Source organism: Hyperolius riggenbachi, chromosome 8 (genome assembly GCF_040937935.1).
Source record: "Hyperolius riggenbachi isolate aHypRig1 chromosome 8, aHypRig1.pri, whole genome shotgun sequence".
NCBI classification, from domain to species: Eukaryota; Metazoa; Chordata; class Amphibia; order Anura; family Hyperoliidae; genus Hyperolius; species Hyperolius riggenbachi.
Window position 1 is genome coordinate 136,032,115 of NC_090653.1, and position 19,724 is coordinate 136,051,838.

Genomic DNA, 19,724 nt, shown 5'->3' on the forward strand with positions numbered 1-19,724 from the left:
TTCTCTGACAATATTTTGATGACTGTGTTTACACAGGCTAGTTATATGATTAGTCTATATTATATGACTAGGACAATCAAAATCTTCATTCACAGAGAGGCCCCCTACTACTGACATTTAATTTAAATCACTACATACAGTGTTGGACTGGGAGCTGGAAAAGTTGAGGAAATCCACTTGCTGGCCAAGCAACAGTAATCAGGTGTTGCTGCTCACAGTGAAGACTTGCTGCAGGTTTGTATTGGGAGTGATAACACAGGGTTTCTGCTGCTTGGCCTGCAGGTGGATTTCCTCAGTTTTTCAGCCTCCCAGGATAAATTAAAGAAATGTTGCAGCTGCGTAGCAATCCCCGCAATCTCAGATCCACAGTTTCTAATAATCTTGTCATACCTGGAAACTTTTGGTCCCAGAGCCTTCTGTCATGCCGCTCCTACATTATGGAACTCCCTACCACAGGACAGCTCCATCTCTGGATGTTTTTAAATCCAGACTGAAAACCCACCTCTTCAGTTTGGAATTTGCAATATAATTTTTGTTGTGTTAATATTTCATCCTGCTACCAATTTCTGAATCTGAGAGAGCCTAAGGGCCCGTTTCCACTTGTGCGGTGCGAATTACGGTAGTCGCGGAAAACGCAAAACGAATTTGCACGCGTATGCAAATGTTACCATGAATTTTACTGCAAATTCGCTGGCGTTTTCGCATAGGTTAGTTAGTATGCGAATTTAATCATGTTAGTGCCTGTGTGCTTTTACATTGATTTTAACGCGAAAACACCCACGAATTTGCGGTAAAATTCGCATACGAAAACGCATGCGAATTTCCTATTAAATACATTGTATGCAATTCGCATAGCGGTATGCGAATTCTGCGGGGTCTACCGTCCAGATTTTTTTCTGCACAGAAAAACGCTCAGAAATCCTGACAAGTGGAAACAGGCCCATCCACTTGTATTGTCTATGCGAATTTGCATGCAGGAAATGCATGCACATTCGCTCTAGTGGAAACGGGCTCCTAAGTGCTTTGAGCCCTATGGGGAAAAAAGCACTATAGAAATGTTGTTGTTATTTACTGAAGCCTTGTGACTCAGGCAGCTATTAGTATATTATAGTACTGTCAGGCTGGCAGTAGTGGGGAAACAAGATATAAATGAACAAACTCTTAGCATAAGGACCTGCCTGGGACCCCATTAATCCACTATAGCGTTGTCACATAAGGGTTAATGACTATAAGAAGTCTTGCTGAGGGATATCCCTGATTATACAGTGATTACTTAACCAGGCATGTAATTGACTTACACATTCAGACTCAACAAAAATCCTTAACACATGACCTGATACATACATATGTGGGAAGATGGTTTTCCTACAAGCAGCAGCACTGGAGGCAAACTGAATAAATTATGAAAACTGCACAGATTGTTAAGTAGATGTACACAGTAACTTAATTTGGGCGCAAAGCCCATTCGCTCAACTAGGCACTGCCACAGACCATAGTGTAACTTTGCAGCTATAGTGCGCCAACTAGATAAACTGTGTGCTGGACTTCAGCTATTATATAGCAGAAATACTTAACCACGGATATTGGTGAAGCACATGACAAGGGGTGTCCAATAGGCACATACATAGCCAAACTCTGGATTGGCAGCGATGCAGGTATAGCCGAGTTACTTAATCAATCATAGGTTGATAGTTGAGTACCATTATCTGCTACGACAAGAGCATTATCGGCCACAGATCTCGGCTGTAAAGGTTAGTGTCAGGGCATAGATTTACAGATTGGTGTTAGTTATTAGGTTATTAGTTAGTTATAGAATGGTTAGTGTTAGGCAATATGGCTTTCAGTAATTCATCTTAAAAGGTGAAGCTAATATATCAAATAGACTCAGTGCAAAGCAAGATATTTCAAGCCTTTTATTTGTGATAATTTTGATGATTATGGCTTACAGCTTATGTAAAGCCCAAAAGCTCAGACCACTAGAATATTAAGAAAATGTTCAATATTCTAGGCTCAAAGTGTCAGACTCTAACCAACGTATTAATCCAAAACACCTTCAAAGAATTCCTATTTCATATACAGGATCTTCTCATAAAATTAGCATATTGTGATAAAGTTCATTATTTTCTGTAATGTACTGATAAACATTAGACTTTCATATATTTTAGATTCAAATACACACAACTGAAGTAGTTCAAGCCTTTTATTCTTTTAATATTGATGATTTTGGCATACAGCTCATGAAAACCCAAATTTCCTATCTCAAAAAATTAGCATATTTCATCCGACCAATAAAAGAAAAGTGTTTTTAAAACAAAAAAAGTCAACCTTCAAATAATTATGTTCAGTTATGCACTCAATATTTGGTTGGGAATCCTTTTGCAGAAATGACTGCTTCAATGCGGCGTGGCATGGAGGCAATCAGCCTGTGGCACTGCTCAGGTGTTATGGAGGCCCAGGATGCTTCGATAGCGGCCTTGAGCTCATCCAGAGTGTTGGGTCTTGCGTCTCTCAACTTTCTCTTCACAATATCCCACAGATTCTCTATGGGGTTCAGGTCAGGAGAGTTGGCAGGCCACTTGAGCACAGTAATACCATGCTCAGTAAACCATTTACCAGTGGTTTTGGCACTGTGGGCAGGTGCCAGGTCGTGCTGAAAAATGAAATCTTCATCTCCATAAAGCTTTTCAGCAGATGGAAGCATGAACCCACTTTTGAACCAGAAACAGCGGCAGAAGCGCATGACCTGGGCTACAGAGAAGCAGCACTGGACTGTTGCTCAGTGGTCCAAAGTATTTTTTTCGGATGAAAGCAACTTTTACATTTCATTCGAAAATCAAGGTGCCAGAGTCTGGAGGAAGACTGGGGAGAGGGAAATGCCAAAATGCCTGAAGTCCAGTGTCAAGTACCCACAGTCAGTGATGGTCTAGGGTGCCATGTCAGCTGCTGGTGTTGGTCCACTGTGTTTTATCAAGGGCAGGGTCAATGCAGCTAGCTATCAGGAGATTTTGGAGCACTTCAAGCTTCCATCTGCTGAAAAGCTTTATGGAGATGAAGATTTCATTTTTCAGCACGACCTGGCACCTGCTCACAGTGCCAAAACCAATGGTAAATGGTTTACGGACCATGGTATTACTGTGCTCAATTGGCATGCCAACTCTCCTGACCTGAACCCCATAGAGAATCTGTGGGATATTGTGAAGAGAAAGTTGAGAGACGCAAGACCCAACACTTTGGATGAGCTTAAGGCGGCTATCGAAGCATCCTGGGCCTCCATAACACCTGAGCAGTGCCACAGGCTGATTGCCTCCATGCCACGCCGCATTGAAGCAGTCATTTCTGCAAAAGGATTCCCGACCAAGTATTGAGTGCATAACTGAACATAATTATTTGAAGATTGTCTTTTTTTGTTTTAAAAACACTTTTCTTTTATTGGTCGGATGAAATATGCTAATTTTTTGAGATAGGAAATTTGGGGTTTTCATGAGCTGTATGCCAAAATCATCAATATTAAAACAATAAAAGGCTTGAACTACTACAGTTGTGTGTATTTGAATCTAAAATATATGAAAGTCTAATGTTTATCAGTACATTACAGAAAATAATGAACTTTATCACAATATGCTAATTTTTTGAGAAGATCCTGTATTAGTTTCACCTTTTAAGTTGAATTACTGAAATAAATGGATTTTGCACGAAATTCTGATTTTTTCGAGTTTCACCTGTATACAGTATACAGTGAGATGCGAAAGTTTGGGCAACCTTGTTAACTGTCACGATTTTCCTGTATAAATCGTTGGTTGTTAAATGTCATTTAAATATATCATATAGGAGACACACACAGTGATATTTGAGAAGTGAAATGAAGTTTATGGGATTTACAGAAAGTGTGCAATAATTGTTTAACCACTTGAGGACCACAGTCTTTTCGCCCCTTAAGGACCAGAGCCTTTTTCTCCATTCAGACCACTGCAGCTTTCACGGTTTAATGCTCGGTCATACAACCTACCACCTAAATGAATTTTACCTCCTTTTCTTGTCACTAATACAGCTTTCTTTTGATGCTATTTGATTGCTCCTGCGAGTTTTACTTTTTATTATATTCATCAAAAAAGACATGAATTTTGGCAAAAAAATGATTTTTTTAACTTTCTGTGCTGACATTTTTCAAATAAAGTAAAATTTCTGTATACATGCAGCGCGAAAAATGTGGACAAACATGTTTTTGATAAAAAAAAACCCATTCAGTGTATATTTATTGGTTTGGGTAAAAGTTATAGCGTTTACAAACTATGGTGCCAAAAGTGAATTTTCCCATTTTCAAGCATCTCTGACTTTTCTGCGCACCTGTCAGGTTTCATGAGGGGCTAAAATTCATTTGTGGGGTGTGTTCACTGTCCTGGCATTTTGGGGGGTGCCTAATTGTAAGCACCCCTGTAAAGCCTAAAGATGCTCATTGGACTTTTGGCCCCTTAGCGCAGTTAGGCTGCAAAAAAGTGCCACACATGTGGTATTGCCGTACTCAGGAGAAGTAGTTTAATGTGTTTTGGGGTGTATTTTTACACATACCCATGCTGGGTGGGAGAAATATCTCCATAAATGACAATTGTTTTATTTTTTTTACACACAATTGTCTATTTATAGAGATATTTCTGCCACTCAGCATGGGTATGTGGAAAAATACACCCCAAAACACATTATACTACTTCTCCTGAGTACGGCGATACCACATGTGTGGCACTTTTTTGCACCCTAACTGCGCTAAGGGGCCCAAAGTTCAATGAGTACCTTTAGGATTTCACAGGTCATTTTGAGAAATTTCGTTTCAAGACTACTCCTCGCGGTTTAGGGCCCCTAAAATGCCAGGACAGTATAGGAACCCCACAAATTACCCCATTTTAGAAAGAAGACACCCCAAGGTATTCCGTTAGGAGGATGGTGAGTTCATAGAAGATTTTTTTTTTTTGTCACAAGTTAGCGGAAATTGATTTTAATTGTTTTTTTTCACAAAGTGTCATTTTCCGCTAACTTATGACAAAAAATAAAATCTTCTATGAACTCACCATACTCCTAACGGAATACCTTGGGGTGTCTTCTTTATAAAATGGGGTCATTTGTGGGGTTCCTATACTGCCCTGGCATTTTAGGGGCCCTAAACCGTGAGGAGTAGTCTTGAAACCAAATGTCGCAAAATGACCTGTGAAATCCTAAAGGTACTCATTGGACTTTGGGCCTCTTAGCGCACTTAGGGTGCAAAAAAGTGCCACACATGTGGTACCGCCGTACTCAGGAGAAGTAGTATAATGTGTTTTGGGGTATATTTTTACACATACCCATGCTGGGTGGAAGAAATATCTCTGTAAATGACAATTGTTTGATTTTTTTTTTACACACAATTGTCCTTTTACAGAGAGATTTCTCCCACCCAGCATGGGTATGTGTAAAAATACACCCCAAAACACAATATACTACTTCTTCTGAGTACGGCGATACCACATGTGTGACACTTTTTTGCAACCTAGGTGCGCTAAGGGGCCTAACGTCCTATTCACAGGTCATTTTGAGGCCTTTGGATTCTAGACTACTGCTCACGGTTTAGGGCCCCTTAAATGCCAGGGCAGTATAGGAACCCCACAAGTGACCCCATTTTAGAAAGAAGACACCCCAAGGTATTCTGTTAGGAGTATGGTGAGTTCATAGAAGATTTTTTTTTTGTCACAAGTTAGCGGAAAATGACACTTTGTGAAAAAAAAAACAATACATATCAATTTCCGCTAACTTGTGACAAAAAATAAAATCTTCTATGAACTCATCATACACCTAACAGAATACCTTGGGGTGTCTTCTTTCTAAAATGGGGTCACTTGTGGGGTTCCTATACTGCCCTGGCATTTTACGGGCCCAAAACTGTGAGTAGTCTGGAAACCAAATTTCTCAAAATGACTGATCAGGGGTATAAGCATCTGCAAATTTTGATGACAGGTGGTCTATGAGGGGGCAAATTTTGTGGAACCGGTCATAAGCAGGGTGGCCTCTTAGATGACAGGATGTTTTGGGCCTGATCTGATGGATAGGAGTGCTAGGGGGTGACAGGAGGTGATTGATGGGTGTCTCAGGGGGCGGTTAGAGGGGAAAATAGATGCAATCAATGCACTGGGGAGGTGATCGGAAGGGGGTCTGAGGGGGACCTGAGGGTTTGGCCGAGTGATCAGGAGCCCACACGGGGCAAATTAAGGCCTGATCTGATGGGTAGGTGTGCTAGGGGGTGACAGGAGGTGATTGATGGGTGTCTCAAGGTGTGATTAGAGGGGGGAAATAGATGCAAGCAATGCACTAGCGAGGTGATCAGGGCTGGGGTCTGAGGACGTTCTGAGGTGTGGGCGGGTGATTGGGTGCCCGCAAGGGGCAGATTAGGGTCTAATCTGATGGGTAACCGTGACAGGTGGTGATAGGGGGTGATTGATGGGTAATTAGTGGGTGTTTAGAGGAGAGAAGAGATGTAAACACTGCACTTGGGAGGTGATCTGATGTCGGATCTGCGGGCGATCTATTGGTGTGGGTGGGTGATCAGATTGCCCGCAAGGGGCAGGTTAGGGGCTGATTGATGGGTGGCAGTGACAGGGGGTGATTGATGGGTGGCAGTGACAGGGGGTGATTGATAGGTGATTGACAGGTGATCAGTGGGTTATTACAGGGAATAACAGATGTAAATATTGCACTGGCGAATTGATAAAGGGGGGTCTGAGGGCAATCTGAGCGTGTGGGCGGGTGATTGGGTGCCCGCAAGGGGTAGATTAGGGTCTAATCTGATGGGTAACAGTGACAGGTGGTGATAGGGGGTAATTGATAGGTGATTGATGGGTAATTAGTGGGTGTTTAGAGGAGAGAATAGATGTAAACAATGGATTTGGGAGGTGATCTGATGTCGGATCTGCGGGCGATCTATTGGTGTGGGTGGGTGATCAGATTGCCCGCAAGGGGCAGGTTAGGGGCTGATTGATGGGTGGCAGTGACAGGGGGTGATTGATGGGTGGCAGTGACAGGGGGTGATTGATAGGTGATTGACAGGAGATCAGTGGGTTATTACAGGGAATAACAGATGTAAATATTGCACTGGCGAATTGATAAAGGGGGGTCTGAGGGCAATCTGAGCGTGTGGGCGGGTGATTGGGTGCCCGCAAGGGGTAGATTAGGGTCTAATCTGATGGGTAACAGTGACAGGTGGTGATTGATAGGTGATTGATGGGTAATTAGTGGGTGTTTAGAGGAGAGAATAGATGTAAACAATGGATTTGGGAGGTGATCTGATGTCGGATCTGCGGGCGATCTATTGGTGTGGGTGGGTGATCAGATTGCCCGCAAGGGGCAGGTTAGGGGCTGATTGATGGGTGGCAGTGACAGGGGGTGATTGATGGGTGGCAGTGACAGGGGGTGATTGATAGGTGATTGACAGGTGATCAGTGGGTTATTACAGGGAATAACAGATGTAAATATTGCACTGGTGAATTGATAAAAGGGGGTCTGAGGGCAATCTGAGCGTGTGGGCGGGTGATTGGGTGCCCGCAAGGGGTAGATTAGGGTCTAATCTGATGGGTAACAGTGACAGGTGGTGATAGGGGGTGATTGATAGGTGATTGATGGGTAATTAGTGGGTGTTTAGAGGAGAGAATAGATGTAAACAATGGATTTGGGAGGTGATCTGATGTCGGATCTGCGGGCGATCTATTGGTGTGGGTGGGTGATCAGATTGCCCGCAAGGGGCAGGTTAGGGGCTGATTGATGGGTAGCAGAGACAGGGGGTGATTGACTGGTGATTGACGGGTGATTGACGGGTGATTGACAGGTGATTGACAGGTGATCAGGGGGGATAGATGCATACAGTACACGGGGGGAGGGGTCTGGGGGGGGGTCTGGGGAGAATCTGAGGGGTGGGGGGGTGATCAGGAGGGGGCAGTGGGCAGGGGGGGGGATAAAAAAAAAATAGCGTTGACAGATAGTGACAGGGAGTGATTGATGGGTGATTAGGGGGGTGACTGGGTGCAAACAGTGGTCTGGGGGGTGGGCAGGGGGGGGTCTGAGGGGTGCTGTGGGCGATCAGGGGGCAGGGGGGGGGGAAATCAGTGTGCTTGGGTGCAGACTAGGGTGGCTGCAGCCTGCCCTGGTGGTCCCTCGGACACTGGGACCACCAGGGCAGGAGGCAGCCAGTATAATAGGCTTTGTATACATTACAAAGCCTATTATACAATGTAAGTGCGGCGATCCGGGTGCTAGTAACCCGCCGGCGCTTCCGAACGGCCGGCGGGTTACTACGAGCGGTGGGCGGAGCCAGTCCCCGGCGGCTGATCGTGTCACGAATGACGCGATCGCCGCATAACCACTCCCGCAGCCGCCCCCGCCGATGGGCGTATTGCGGTCGTTTGGGCCCGGACTTTGCCGCCGCCCATCGGCTGGGGGCGGTCGTGAAGTGGTTAAACACAATTAGGCAGGTGCATACATTTGGGCAGCACAAAAAAGAAATGAAATCAATATTTAGTAGAACCTCCTTTTACAGAAATTACAGCCTCTAAACGCTTCCTGTATGTTCCAATGAGAGTCTGGATTCTGGTTGAAGGTATTTTGGACCATTCCTCTTTACAAAACATCTCTAGTTCATTCAGGTTTGATGACTTCCGAGCGTAGACAGCTCTCTTTAACTCACACCACAGATTTTTCATTTATATTCAGGTCTGGGGACTGAGATGGCCATTCCAGAATGCTGTACTTGTTCCTCTGCATGAATGCCTTAGTAGATTTTGAGCAGTGTTTAAGGCCGTTGTCTTGTTGAAAGATCCAGCCCCGGCGCAGCTTCAGCTTTGTCACTGATTCCTGGACATTGGTCTCCAGAATCTGATGATACTGAGTGGAATCCATGCATCCTTCAACTTTGACAAGATTCTCAGTCCCTGCAATGGCCACACAGCCCCACAGCATGATGGTATTATACTGTAGGTAGCAGGTGTTTTTCTTGGAATGCTGTGTTTTTCCTCCATGCATAATGCCCCTTGTTATGCCCAAATAACTCAATGTTAGATTCATCAGTCCACAGCACCTTATTCCAAAATGAAGCTGGCTTGTCCAAATGTGCTTTAGCATACCTCAAGCAGCTCTGTTTGTGTTGTGGGCGGAGAAAAGACTTCCTCTGTATCACTCTTCCATACAGCATCTCCTTGTGTAAAGTGCGCCGAATGGTTGAATCAATGCACAGTGGCTCCATCTGCAGCAAGATGATGTTGTAGGTCTTTGGTGCTGGTCTGTGGGTTGACTGACTGTTCTCACCATTTGTCGCTTCTTTTTATCCAAGATTTTTCTTGGTCTGCCACTTCAAGCCTTAACTTGAACTGAGCCTGTGGTCTTCCATTTCCTCAATATGTTCCTGCCTGTGGAAACAGACTGCTGAAATCTCTGAGACAGCTTTCTGTATCCTTCCCCTAAACCATGATGGGGAACAATGCTTGTCTTCAGGTCATTTGAAAGTTGTGTTGAGACCCCCATGTTGCTATTCTTCAGAGAAAAGTAAAAGAGGAGGGAGACTTACAATTAACCCCCTTAAATACTCTTTCTCATAATTGGATTCACTTGTGTATGTAGGTCAGGGTTCACTGAGCTTACCAAGCCAATTTGAGTTCCAATAATTAGTCCTAAAGGTTTTGGAGTCAATAAAATGACAACAGTGCCCAAATGTATGCACCTGCCTAATTTTATTTAATTAATAATTACATTTTATTTAAATATTGTGCACTTTCTGTAAATCCAATAAACTTAATTTCACTTCTCAAATTTCACTGTGTGTGTCTCCAATATGATATATTTAACTGACATTTTTTATCGTTACAACCAACGTTTTATACAGGAAAATCATGACGATTAACAAGGTTGCCCAAACTTTCGCACCCACTGTATTATGTTAGTGACACATTAATTGCTCAGACAGTCAATGGCGTAGCAATAGGGAATGCAGAGGTTGCAACTTCATAAGGGCCGTTAGACCAGAGGGGCCCACTAGGGGCCCTCACTCAATGGCAGTATTAGCTCTTTATTGGTCCTGTGCTGGTGATGATCACTTCTTCTGTACATATGCTTTAAATAGTATTAAGGTAACCACTAGCGACCTGCTGTTAGTTCTTTCATGCATGAAAAATCGCATTTAACAGAAATGGATTATTGATTATACATGGACTGTCAAATCTATTGGAAATGGGCCCTTTTTTGTTGCTGGATTTAGCTCTGGTGGTGGTAAGCAGTATCTACTAGCACCAGGGGACCCATCCAGTATTAGCAGCCACTGCTATGGTAACATTTGGGTAAAGAGTGTCATTTATCTTGGTCATGCCGTAGTCAAAGTAAAAAATTTAACTCTTGGAAAGGCTGGGGGCAGTGGTGTGTAGTGGCATAGTTATGACCTAGCTCCAATGCAGCCTTTGCAAGAACTCAGCACTGGAATTCTTCCTCTAAAAGAAAATCAAGGTCAAGGCTGGGACTTAGACCTCAGGGGCAGCAATTAATAGCACAATTAATTGCCTATAGTGGAGTATAGTATGCATACATTGTGACGCATACTAATGTTGTAATATAGGGTGTGGGTGGTCAAAAATATTGATTTTTTTTTGAATTTTTAGAGATCTGCTCTAACATTTGATAGGTGGCCACCAAGCTGAGGTCAGGCCATGGTAACACAGGTGGGGTGACCTTAGAGCTCCAGACTTCTTTGGCAAGGCTTCATGCAGAAACTGCCACAGAGGTTTTGCCAATGAGGGGAGGGGTTTTAGAATAATGTCCATCTCCCCTCTTTATTGTTAAAAATCATGGACTGTGAAGGACACCCCGCTGTTTCTTGTAATTTATTTTAGAGATGATGCTTAATGCCAGTTTTAACAAGGTTGTCTTCTTTTTTGTTTGTATGCACCTCAAGTTCATGTTTCTCCACTGTTGTGTTGCGTGGTGATACTGCGATCTCTTGTTATTGCTTGAAACTAAAAGCTTCAATAAACATTTTGAAACAGAATAATGTCCATTTCCTGGGGAACGGGTGAGTTATTTTCCCGTTCAATTACCGGTCTTAGGTTAGGGTACAACTAAGATTAAATTAACTATAATGTATACTTCACTTTAGGTCTTTTTTAACCCAAAACTTAATATAATAGATTGACAATTATAAGTTCAAGTACCCCCTGATCCCCTGCTTAAGTACCCACTGCAGTACACGTGTTAAAGCGGAACTGTAGATACAGTTTAAACACACTGTTTCACTTACCTTTCACTTACCTGCAAGCCCCCAGCAGCCATTCCGACCCACGCCCGTCTTCCACAAGCCTCCGTTCTCCTGCCACCGCTCCGTTCCTCGACTTGTAAGTCAAGGCCAGCGCAGCCCTGCAGAAGCCCCAGATAAGTGAAACAGTGTGTTTAAACTGTATCTACAGTTCTGCTTTAAGAACCTAGGATGTACAGCAGACGCAGATTAAGATGCAATAGGGCCCTAGGCAAGGTAGTAGATTTGGGGCCTGTTGTGTATCTTTTGGTAAGCTGAAGTGGCCAAAGAAGGTGGCAGGTGGGCCCCTTGACACCTACTAGGCCCAAAGCACCTGCCTAGGTTACTTCGTGGATGATCCTGCTCTGATGTAGAGTATGTGTGAACACAGAATTTGTTATGCACTTTACCAACACATCTTTTCCCCTTGCTAATTGTTATCAGTAAGGTTGGATTTTACAGCACCAATTCCCTCATGAAGTGTTTCTTTCACCTAACACTTTTTATGATTTATTTGAATTATTTTCATAATTGTAAATATCAGATGTCTTAATGGTCCTTTTTATTGCTAAGTTTCCATTTTCGCTGTTGCACTACTTCCCAGAGAATGTTAATAAGCATTTGCCAACCTCTGCCCTCTCGCAGAACACTGCAGCCTTATACGGTCTGTGATTGCTGTATTTATAGAGTTTGATGGTGGAAGCCAAACTACGGATGAAAGGATGAAAGGGCCCTGGAAAAAGTAGAATTTAAAGTGACCAGGCCAGTAAGGTGTCATCAAAATAGTGCTTCTTGTAACTATGCTTTCTGTTGCTGGAAACCATACACATAATTGAAAAAAGTAAGAAATAAATATATGGCTTAAAAAAATATCAAGGTCTGCTGTTTGATGATATAAACATTTTGCAACATGACGTTCCATAAAGATTTGGGCCTGTAGGCAGAAGGGAAGCCTCCCTGACAATGCTTCTGCATCCGTATTACTAGGGACAGGCAATGCTAGCTACATGTTATCTGCTGTAGGTGAGATAAGGTATAACATTTAAAGGAGACTCGTGTTACACTCTTGATTTATTAATATTACTCCCCCCCCCCCCCTTTATAAACAGCATTTGTTGCACCTTGTTATACATACACCAACCACCCAAATAAAACCATGATTTCTAGATTTCCCTTTAATACATTTATCACTGGATATTCATTCAGTGTATTCATTGTTCATAATGTCAGCTGTGGAGGTACGTTTTCCCTAATAACCATTTCTCAATCTCTACCTGGCTAATTGTGTAACTATTTCCATGCACCACCCTTGTTCCTTGTCACCACCCTTTTCTACTATCTTCTGCAACATGTTGTCTGGCCTTCATTGTTTTTCCTATTTTGGGGCCATGTTCACTAAATAGCAATACAATTGCCATGAACAAGCAGCACATGGCAATTTTACTGTTACTTACTCCAGTTATGTAGCGCACATTATGTAATTGAGCAGCGTGATAGTGTACTGGTTAAAGACACTACCTTTGACACAGGAGACCAGTTACCTATTCAGCAAAGCGTTCTTGGGCAAGACTCCCTAGCGCTCTAGGGTGTCCTACTCAGTGCGCCCTTAGTAGCTGCAGCTCTGAAGCGCTCTGAGCTCAACAGGAGTAAAGCCAAGACAAATGTAAACATTATTATTATTGATGATCAACTCAACCCCATTACCTAGGTAATGCTACTTGCATTACAGATGCTACAACAGCAGCTCAGATTGCACTGATTGCATAATACACATGTTAAATGTTGAATTTAGTTGAGCTTTAATCTTATTATACGCTACACAGTCAGCTAAACCTCAAATGCGAAAACTATTTCTGACCATATCTTCACACAAACCAAAATCCTTGTGACAGTAAACTTTAGTCCTAGCGTGATCCTTTAACCCTTTAGCAGCCAAATAAAGTAAAACTTTATTTGGTTGCAGGGTCAAATTGTTCCTGCTCCCAGCCTGGCAGGCTTGGCAGGGTAAGCAGAGTGGGCAGCAGGGAACTTTCATAGTTACCTGTCCAGACAGCTGGATTGGCTTCTTCTTGCTCCATCGTGGCATTGGCGTACTCCCGGCATGTCTTCTCTGCTCCAGTCACATGATAAGACATGCGATTGGGATCAGGTAAATATAATTTCGTTTTAAAACTACCAATGGGTTAGAAGCCCTATGCTGAGATGAATTGTGTTCCAAAGGAGTGGTGGAAGATTCTCTTCCACCACTGGGGGGCGCTGTATCACTGACACGGTCTCCTGGACCCCAGTCACGTGATCGGAAAAAAGAGGTTCTAATGCCATTCCAAATGAATGTTTTGTTTGTTTTTGCTGGATTTGCGTTTTAAGAAGGATGGTTATTTCACAGGAAGAAGTGAGTTGTATGCATATAAAGCAAAACAGATGCCAGATCTTTATACAAGCAAAGTACACATGTATTTTCCAGAAGTCTGGCAACATTATCACATTGTTCTAAGCAGAACATATTGCTCTTACATGTATTTGAGTCATTTGGAATTATATTCTGCATCACTTTGTAAAAATGTCACTTGCACAGATGTTAGTAGTTTTCCACTCAAATCTTGACAAATTTAATTTTAAATATGAACAAGGTAAATAAGTTAAACTACACTCAAGATAAGGGGTGGTCAAATAAAAGTAACTAACTACCTGGTTATGTGGATACAATGGGGTTTTTGGAGGCACCTAGATATAGTGGATACACTTTGTATGAGTAGAAAATAAAATGATAATAAAGTTCGGAGATGTCTTACCTCTCAAGACACCTCTAAACGTTATTATTTTTACTTATTATAATTAGCTAATTTCTACTCATATAGAGTCTCAAGGAAAAGTCTTGAGGAAAGCGACTGTCCAGTTCCCGGAGGACCTGGAAAACCGACTGGGGTGGTTATTTCCCCGTGGCACATATGGTGGTGGTTGCAAGGGTTTGCAACCTAACTTTGTGAGTATTTTTACTCACAATTCTGTCACAATTTAAATTATCTAATACTGCACCATTTGGCTCCTGGTTCTCCCTTACCCTATAGGCTACAGGAGTGTCTGTGATAAGGGAACCTTGGAGACCTATTATCACTCTACCTGGTTATACGATTATTGCAGCTAGCTCTTGCATACCTTTTTCCTAAAGGCTTTTGGTTGTTACAAAAACAGCTCCATGGAAGTAGATAACCGTACACCTATCTGGTAGTAAGGCTGCACACTAGGCAGCCTCACTATCTCATCAGTACTTGTTACTGTCAAAATTACCCTTAGTGAACCCTCAGGTAGTAAAATAAGAATGCAGCTGTGAGTCCAATATTCTATGACCTTGACAATAGCCAAGGAAAACAATAATAATTATGACATACAGTAGTTTATACAGTAAAACAGTGTATGATTCACCTACAGCCATGTAATTAACAATTCGGAGTGTCTTGGATTCAGAGGCTATCAATAGTCAAGTTGGGGTGAGGCACATTATATTATAGCTTGACTAAAGAAGGTTTGATGGATGCTGATCTGTAGTTTAAGGGTGCTAGATTTTCCGCACAGTACAAAAAACAACCTCTTGCTATATTGATGCAATTCGCTGCATCATTGCCCAATGTACAATGAATGAAGTCCTGTCATTCTCTCAGACATCCCCATTCCCCAGGGGGCATTGTTCTCCCTTTCTCATCTCTTAACCTTTGAGAAAACTTGGTGGCCTAAACTTTGGGGATTTGTTTGCCACACATTGGGCAAATTAAACTATTTGGCTTTTTCTAAATTCTTGTGAAAGTGGAACTATAAAAGATTGGAGAAGCTGCCATTTTTCAAATTATTTTTTAAAAGAAAGAAAAAAGTTAATTGGCTGTTGAGCTGATCTTTTTGGCTTCATTAGTTTTTTTTTTTTTTGTCATACACCTAAAATAAGCATGGGGCTTATTTCAGCTTGTTAGTAGTGAGATGCAGGAACACCTGATTTTGATATTATTTCCTGCCTTATTGTCTCAATATCAGAGGATCACTGCTCCACAAGGCAAGCAGCATTTTTAGGACTAGGCCAGCAATAAAAATTTCACATAGTTCAGTCGTCCCTCTCTTTGTAAAAAATCAGTGTCCCTCTTTCCTCCTCAAATGTTCCTTTTTTTTAATACACAAATTAGTATAAACAAATGTTACCTAATCAAAATTGGTTGCATTGTGCTAAATTGTATGCATTGATTATCTTCAAATGCTAGTATAAAAATATAGTATTGAAAATAAAGAGGGGGCTTACCTCTATGATGATACAGGAATAATGCATACCAATCTGCAGCAAATGGCCAAGCAAGGAGCGACTCAGCCACAGCCAGTACCAGCACCTGTGAGATTGGGTCACAGGGATCACAGGGTCAGGTGCCAATGAAGCACCCGGAAGCTGGTAAATATCTGTTGGTGCAAGGTGGTAAACTAGATAATGATCATTTCCAGAAGGATATAGTGATTGTTCTTATCTACCCCAAATTGTAAAATGTATGGTTAATTCTAGTGTACTTGGAACGCTCAATAAGTTAGTTAGGAAGGAACACTAGAAGATCCCTTTTAGCACTGAGGCACTTGGCAGCAAGCTAGGAAGACCAATGGGTTGCTTAAGTCTGCACAGGTAGAATGTATCGGTGAAACTATTGGATATGAGTACCTTACATAGAATTTAATAATGAACCATGCTGGATTGATATACCAGTTTGACCCTTAAGCTACGCATGCACACTGGATTGAACTCGCCTGTGTCGGCTGATAAGCACCGCCTCGCCCGAGAATCTTGAGTTAATCCAGTGTGTACAGTGGCTGCCCAACATCTGCTAAAGATCTGGCAACGCTTTGCAAGACGCGTCACAAGCCTGGAGGCTAGTGATTCATCCGTACAGGGTCAGCTATGCACAATCACCTAAGGGATCGTGTCCTGATCTCTGCGGGGCAACAACAACCCCTTGATGTGTATAAGGCTTTAGTAACACTTGCATGCAACACAGTCTCTCATGTATTTTGCACAAGTTTTTATGAACTTGCTCATTTGTATGCAAAAATACTTTTGTGATTGTGCACAGCAGCAAGGTAAAAAAATAGAATTCTTGCGTTGTGCAAAACAAAAGCTTCAGGTTTTGTGTGCATACAACACAAACAAAAACAAATTACACATAATGTGCACTGCCCATTGATGAACATTGAGTGTGCATCGGTTTGCATTTGACCAAGTAGACTGGTGCAAAATTAAAGTGGAATATAACCCTGCATTTCATCTTTGCACTAAAACATTATTTACAGAATATTATATGTAACCAGCATTTTTTTTTTTTTAACTAGACGAGCATTCGAAGGGTTACACGCAGAGCTTGAAAGTTCAGTGCAGTGAAATGCTGCCGCATCCAAACTTGAGATAATGTTACATTGTGTTTACTTAAATGTATCAAGTGAGGAATGTGACACATTCTCTGACTGCAGAGAAGCTGCTGGAGACAGAGAGACACTGAAAGCTTGTCTCCCTGCAAAACAGCAATGAATAAAACCAGTTATTAATAAAATGCAAAGTCAGCTCACAAAGCAAAAAAACTGTACTTTTGGAAACCTAGAACTTCTAAATGAATAATAATACTTATGCACAAAAGCAAATATGATAACCGTATGGCATATAAAAAGTAGGTAAACATGTTTTCATTGAATATTATGTCAGGGTTTTAAACCGCTTTAAGCAAATGTCAACCCTGCTTAACTAAAGAAAGCTCCGTAGTCTGGCCAGTATGTTGTAAGTATTCACAGAGTACAATATACAAAACCAGATGTTCAGTTTGCAGAAATGCCTTCATGACTTGTGCTTTTGTAAATGTAGCTTTCCAGGTACAGAAAATTTTCTAGGAAATGAACAAATAAAGTTTGTCTTGACAGGTTTCTACAAGTAGTGTGAATGCTGTAGCAAGAAATGAGCATTCATATTATAGACCAAAGTCTATAATAAACGTTTAGTAAATCAATCCTTGAGCGCCATCTGCTGTTAAAAGAATATACTTGCAGTATAAGAATATCAACGTCTATAGATGAGCAAAAGGCTCCATCCTAAAGCTAGGTACACTCTTGCGAAGGGATATGGACTTGACCGCTCAGGGGACAGATTGTGTCCAAGTTCTATACAAACGCGTTGCTAGCCTGTTGGGTAGCAAAAAGTCTGTTGCTATGGAGGAGGGACAACAAGCAAGCACAATGAAGCAGCTTCCTGTGGGCAGAGGGAGTGGTGAGAACAATGCGATCAGTGGAAGCTTGGGTTTTGCTATTCGCTATCAGGCATGCTGGATCAAATGGTGTCTTTTTGAGCCAAGTTTATTGTAGATTGTACACGCGGTTTAGGTGGGAGAGATAACTCTTCACCTAGGTAGAGCAGATAAAAAACGTACAACTTGTTTGGGATCTGTTGGGGATTTTGAGGGTATCAGATTTTTTTATCTTCAAAATTGGCTAAACGCTATGGACATAGTCCTTTTATCTAGTAATGATATACCTTCCTCTGTATTGGTAGCATAATTAAAAAAAAAAAAATCTCTCTCCAAACCTTTAACCTTCAAGCACACCTGTAAAACACACCTTTTGAAACTACAATCTAATCTCGGACATCCCACTTTCAGCCTCTGGACAAGCTTTGCTCCTTTCTGAATATAGTCCTGAACATAACATAGTTCTGAATATAGTTCTGAACATAACACTTGATGAAAAGCTTATGTATTTCCCCAATTCTTGTTTCTTCCCTATTCCTCAGTGGCTGGATATTTTAATGGTTAGTGTCACTTCCTGTTCAGTAAGCCAGCACCTCTTAGCAAGGAACCCTTGGGCTAGACCCACTAACACTGCTACTGCCTGCTGAGCACATCCTGGTGACTGCAGCTCGAGTGCTTTGAGTCCGCCAGGTAGGTACTAAAACGAACTGGAGGCGCCTGTAGTATGGAACAGTGCATATATGTCTCTATGAGGTAGTAGCCAATAATAAATTCAGTGTCCTACCTTAGGGGCAGGGGCGTAGCAATAGGGGGTGCAGAGGTAGCGACCGCATCGGGGCCCTTGGGCCAGAGGGGCCCTGAAGGGTCCACCCTCTATCACAGTATTAGCTCTCTGTTGGTCCTGTGCTGGTAATAACCACTTCTATAGATGCTTTGAATAGTAGTAATCCTTAACAAACTGTTCCCCATCCCCTTCTTGCACCTCTGACACTGGGGTTGTCCTTAGCAGGTTTTGGTGCGCCGTATCAATTGTTATGTATAGAGTGCTTGGGGGGGCCCCATGTAAAACTTGCACCGGGGCCCACAGCTCCTTAGCTACGCCACTGCTTAGGGGTGTCTCATTCTAGATTAAAAACAGTTTGTAGGTCAAGATATACCGTTTTATCAATGCACTTAGACAACGCGTTTCACGGCAAAGCCGCTTCCTCAGGTCAATAATCGTGCCTGATATAGAGGATGCCCTGCTATCGGGTGCCTTAAAAGTTTTAAGAGCAGGGCTTCACATCAGAACATTTCAGGTCTTCAGTACATAGCTGGGAATGTGCGGTCCTGGCCATGTGCTCATTCTCTTGTAGCTGGAAGCGTTTTGCCCATGTGCAGTTTGTTAAGGCTATAACTGCGTTTGTGCAGCTAGATGTGCACGGCCCATGGTGGAATTGCATACTCCAATGGACCTTAACAGACCATCAGAGTGGATACTGCACTGTCTACTCCAGCTGGCCATTGGCGATCTGGCTACAAGTATGTTGCTTTACAGCAATGAGTTAGTATCACATCTGTTTTTAAGACCTAACTATGCACTAGCTGTGCATCCTTTCTGAGCCGTATGTAGAATAAGTCCTGGGATAAATCTATGTTAAGATTTTTTTTTAAGACTACTAAAGCTTGATAGGAATACAGATGCAGTTAAAATAAAATATAATAAACAGATCATGTGTTCATTATAATTTCTCTCCTAAGAGACATAAAAAATGATGATAAAAATATTATAACTAGTCAAGTTATTCACTGGGATTTGTAGGAGGCCCATAATCTAGGGCCTTATTTGTTACGTATGCAAATATTCCTCAGAGAACACAAACCTGTCATTGAAGATTGTGAAGCTTACAAGCATGTCTACATGTGTACAATAATATGTCGTTTATGCTTTATCCCTTTGACTGTTGATAAGAATGTTATTTTCTGATGACTTAGTCTAATAATGTTTTATTTCAATGTAAAGTCCCATTACATCTTTATGATCATGTGTTTCTTTCAACAGGGGCGCCCAGGTCAGCTTGGACCACAAGGTCAAATGGGGCCACCAGGATTCTCAGGACCGAGTGGAGTTGCTGGACCAAAAGGTGAAAGAGGATCTCAAGGATCACCAGGACCGTCTGGACCCAAAGGAGACCAGGTCAGACTTTACACATTAA

The 19,724-nt window shown here is 42.2% G+C and overlaps 1 protein-coding gene across 5 annotated transcripts in view; it reads left to right on the forward strand.

Annotated features, from left to right (window-relative positions):
• The window catches only part of COL4A6 (collagen type IV alpha 6 chain), a 422,653-nt gene that overhangs the window by 233,293 nt on the left and 169,636 nt on the right, over positions 1 to 19,724 (forward strand). For all 5 annotated transcript variants that reach the window (XM_068251142.1, XM_068251140.1, XM_068251144.1 and 2 more), the window contains one exon: positions 19,571 to 19,705. In XM_068251142.1, the coding sequence (XP_068107243.1) occupies positions 19,571 to 19,705 (135 nt within the window). The remainder of the gene's footprint in view (positions 1 to 19,570; positions 19,706 to 19,724) is intronic.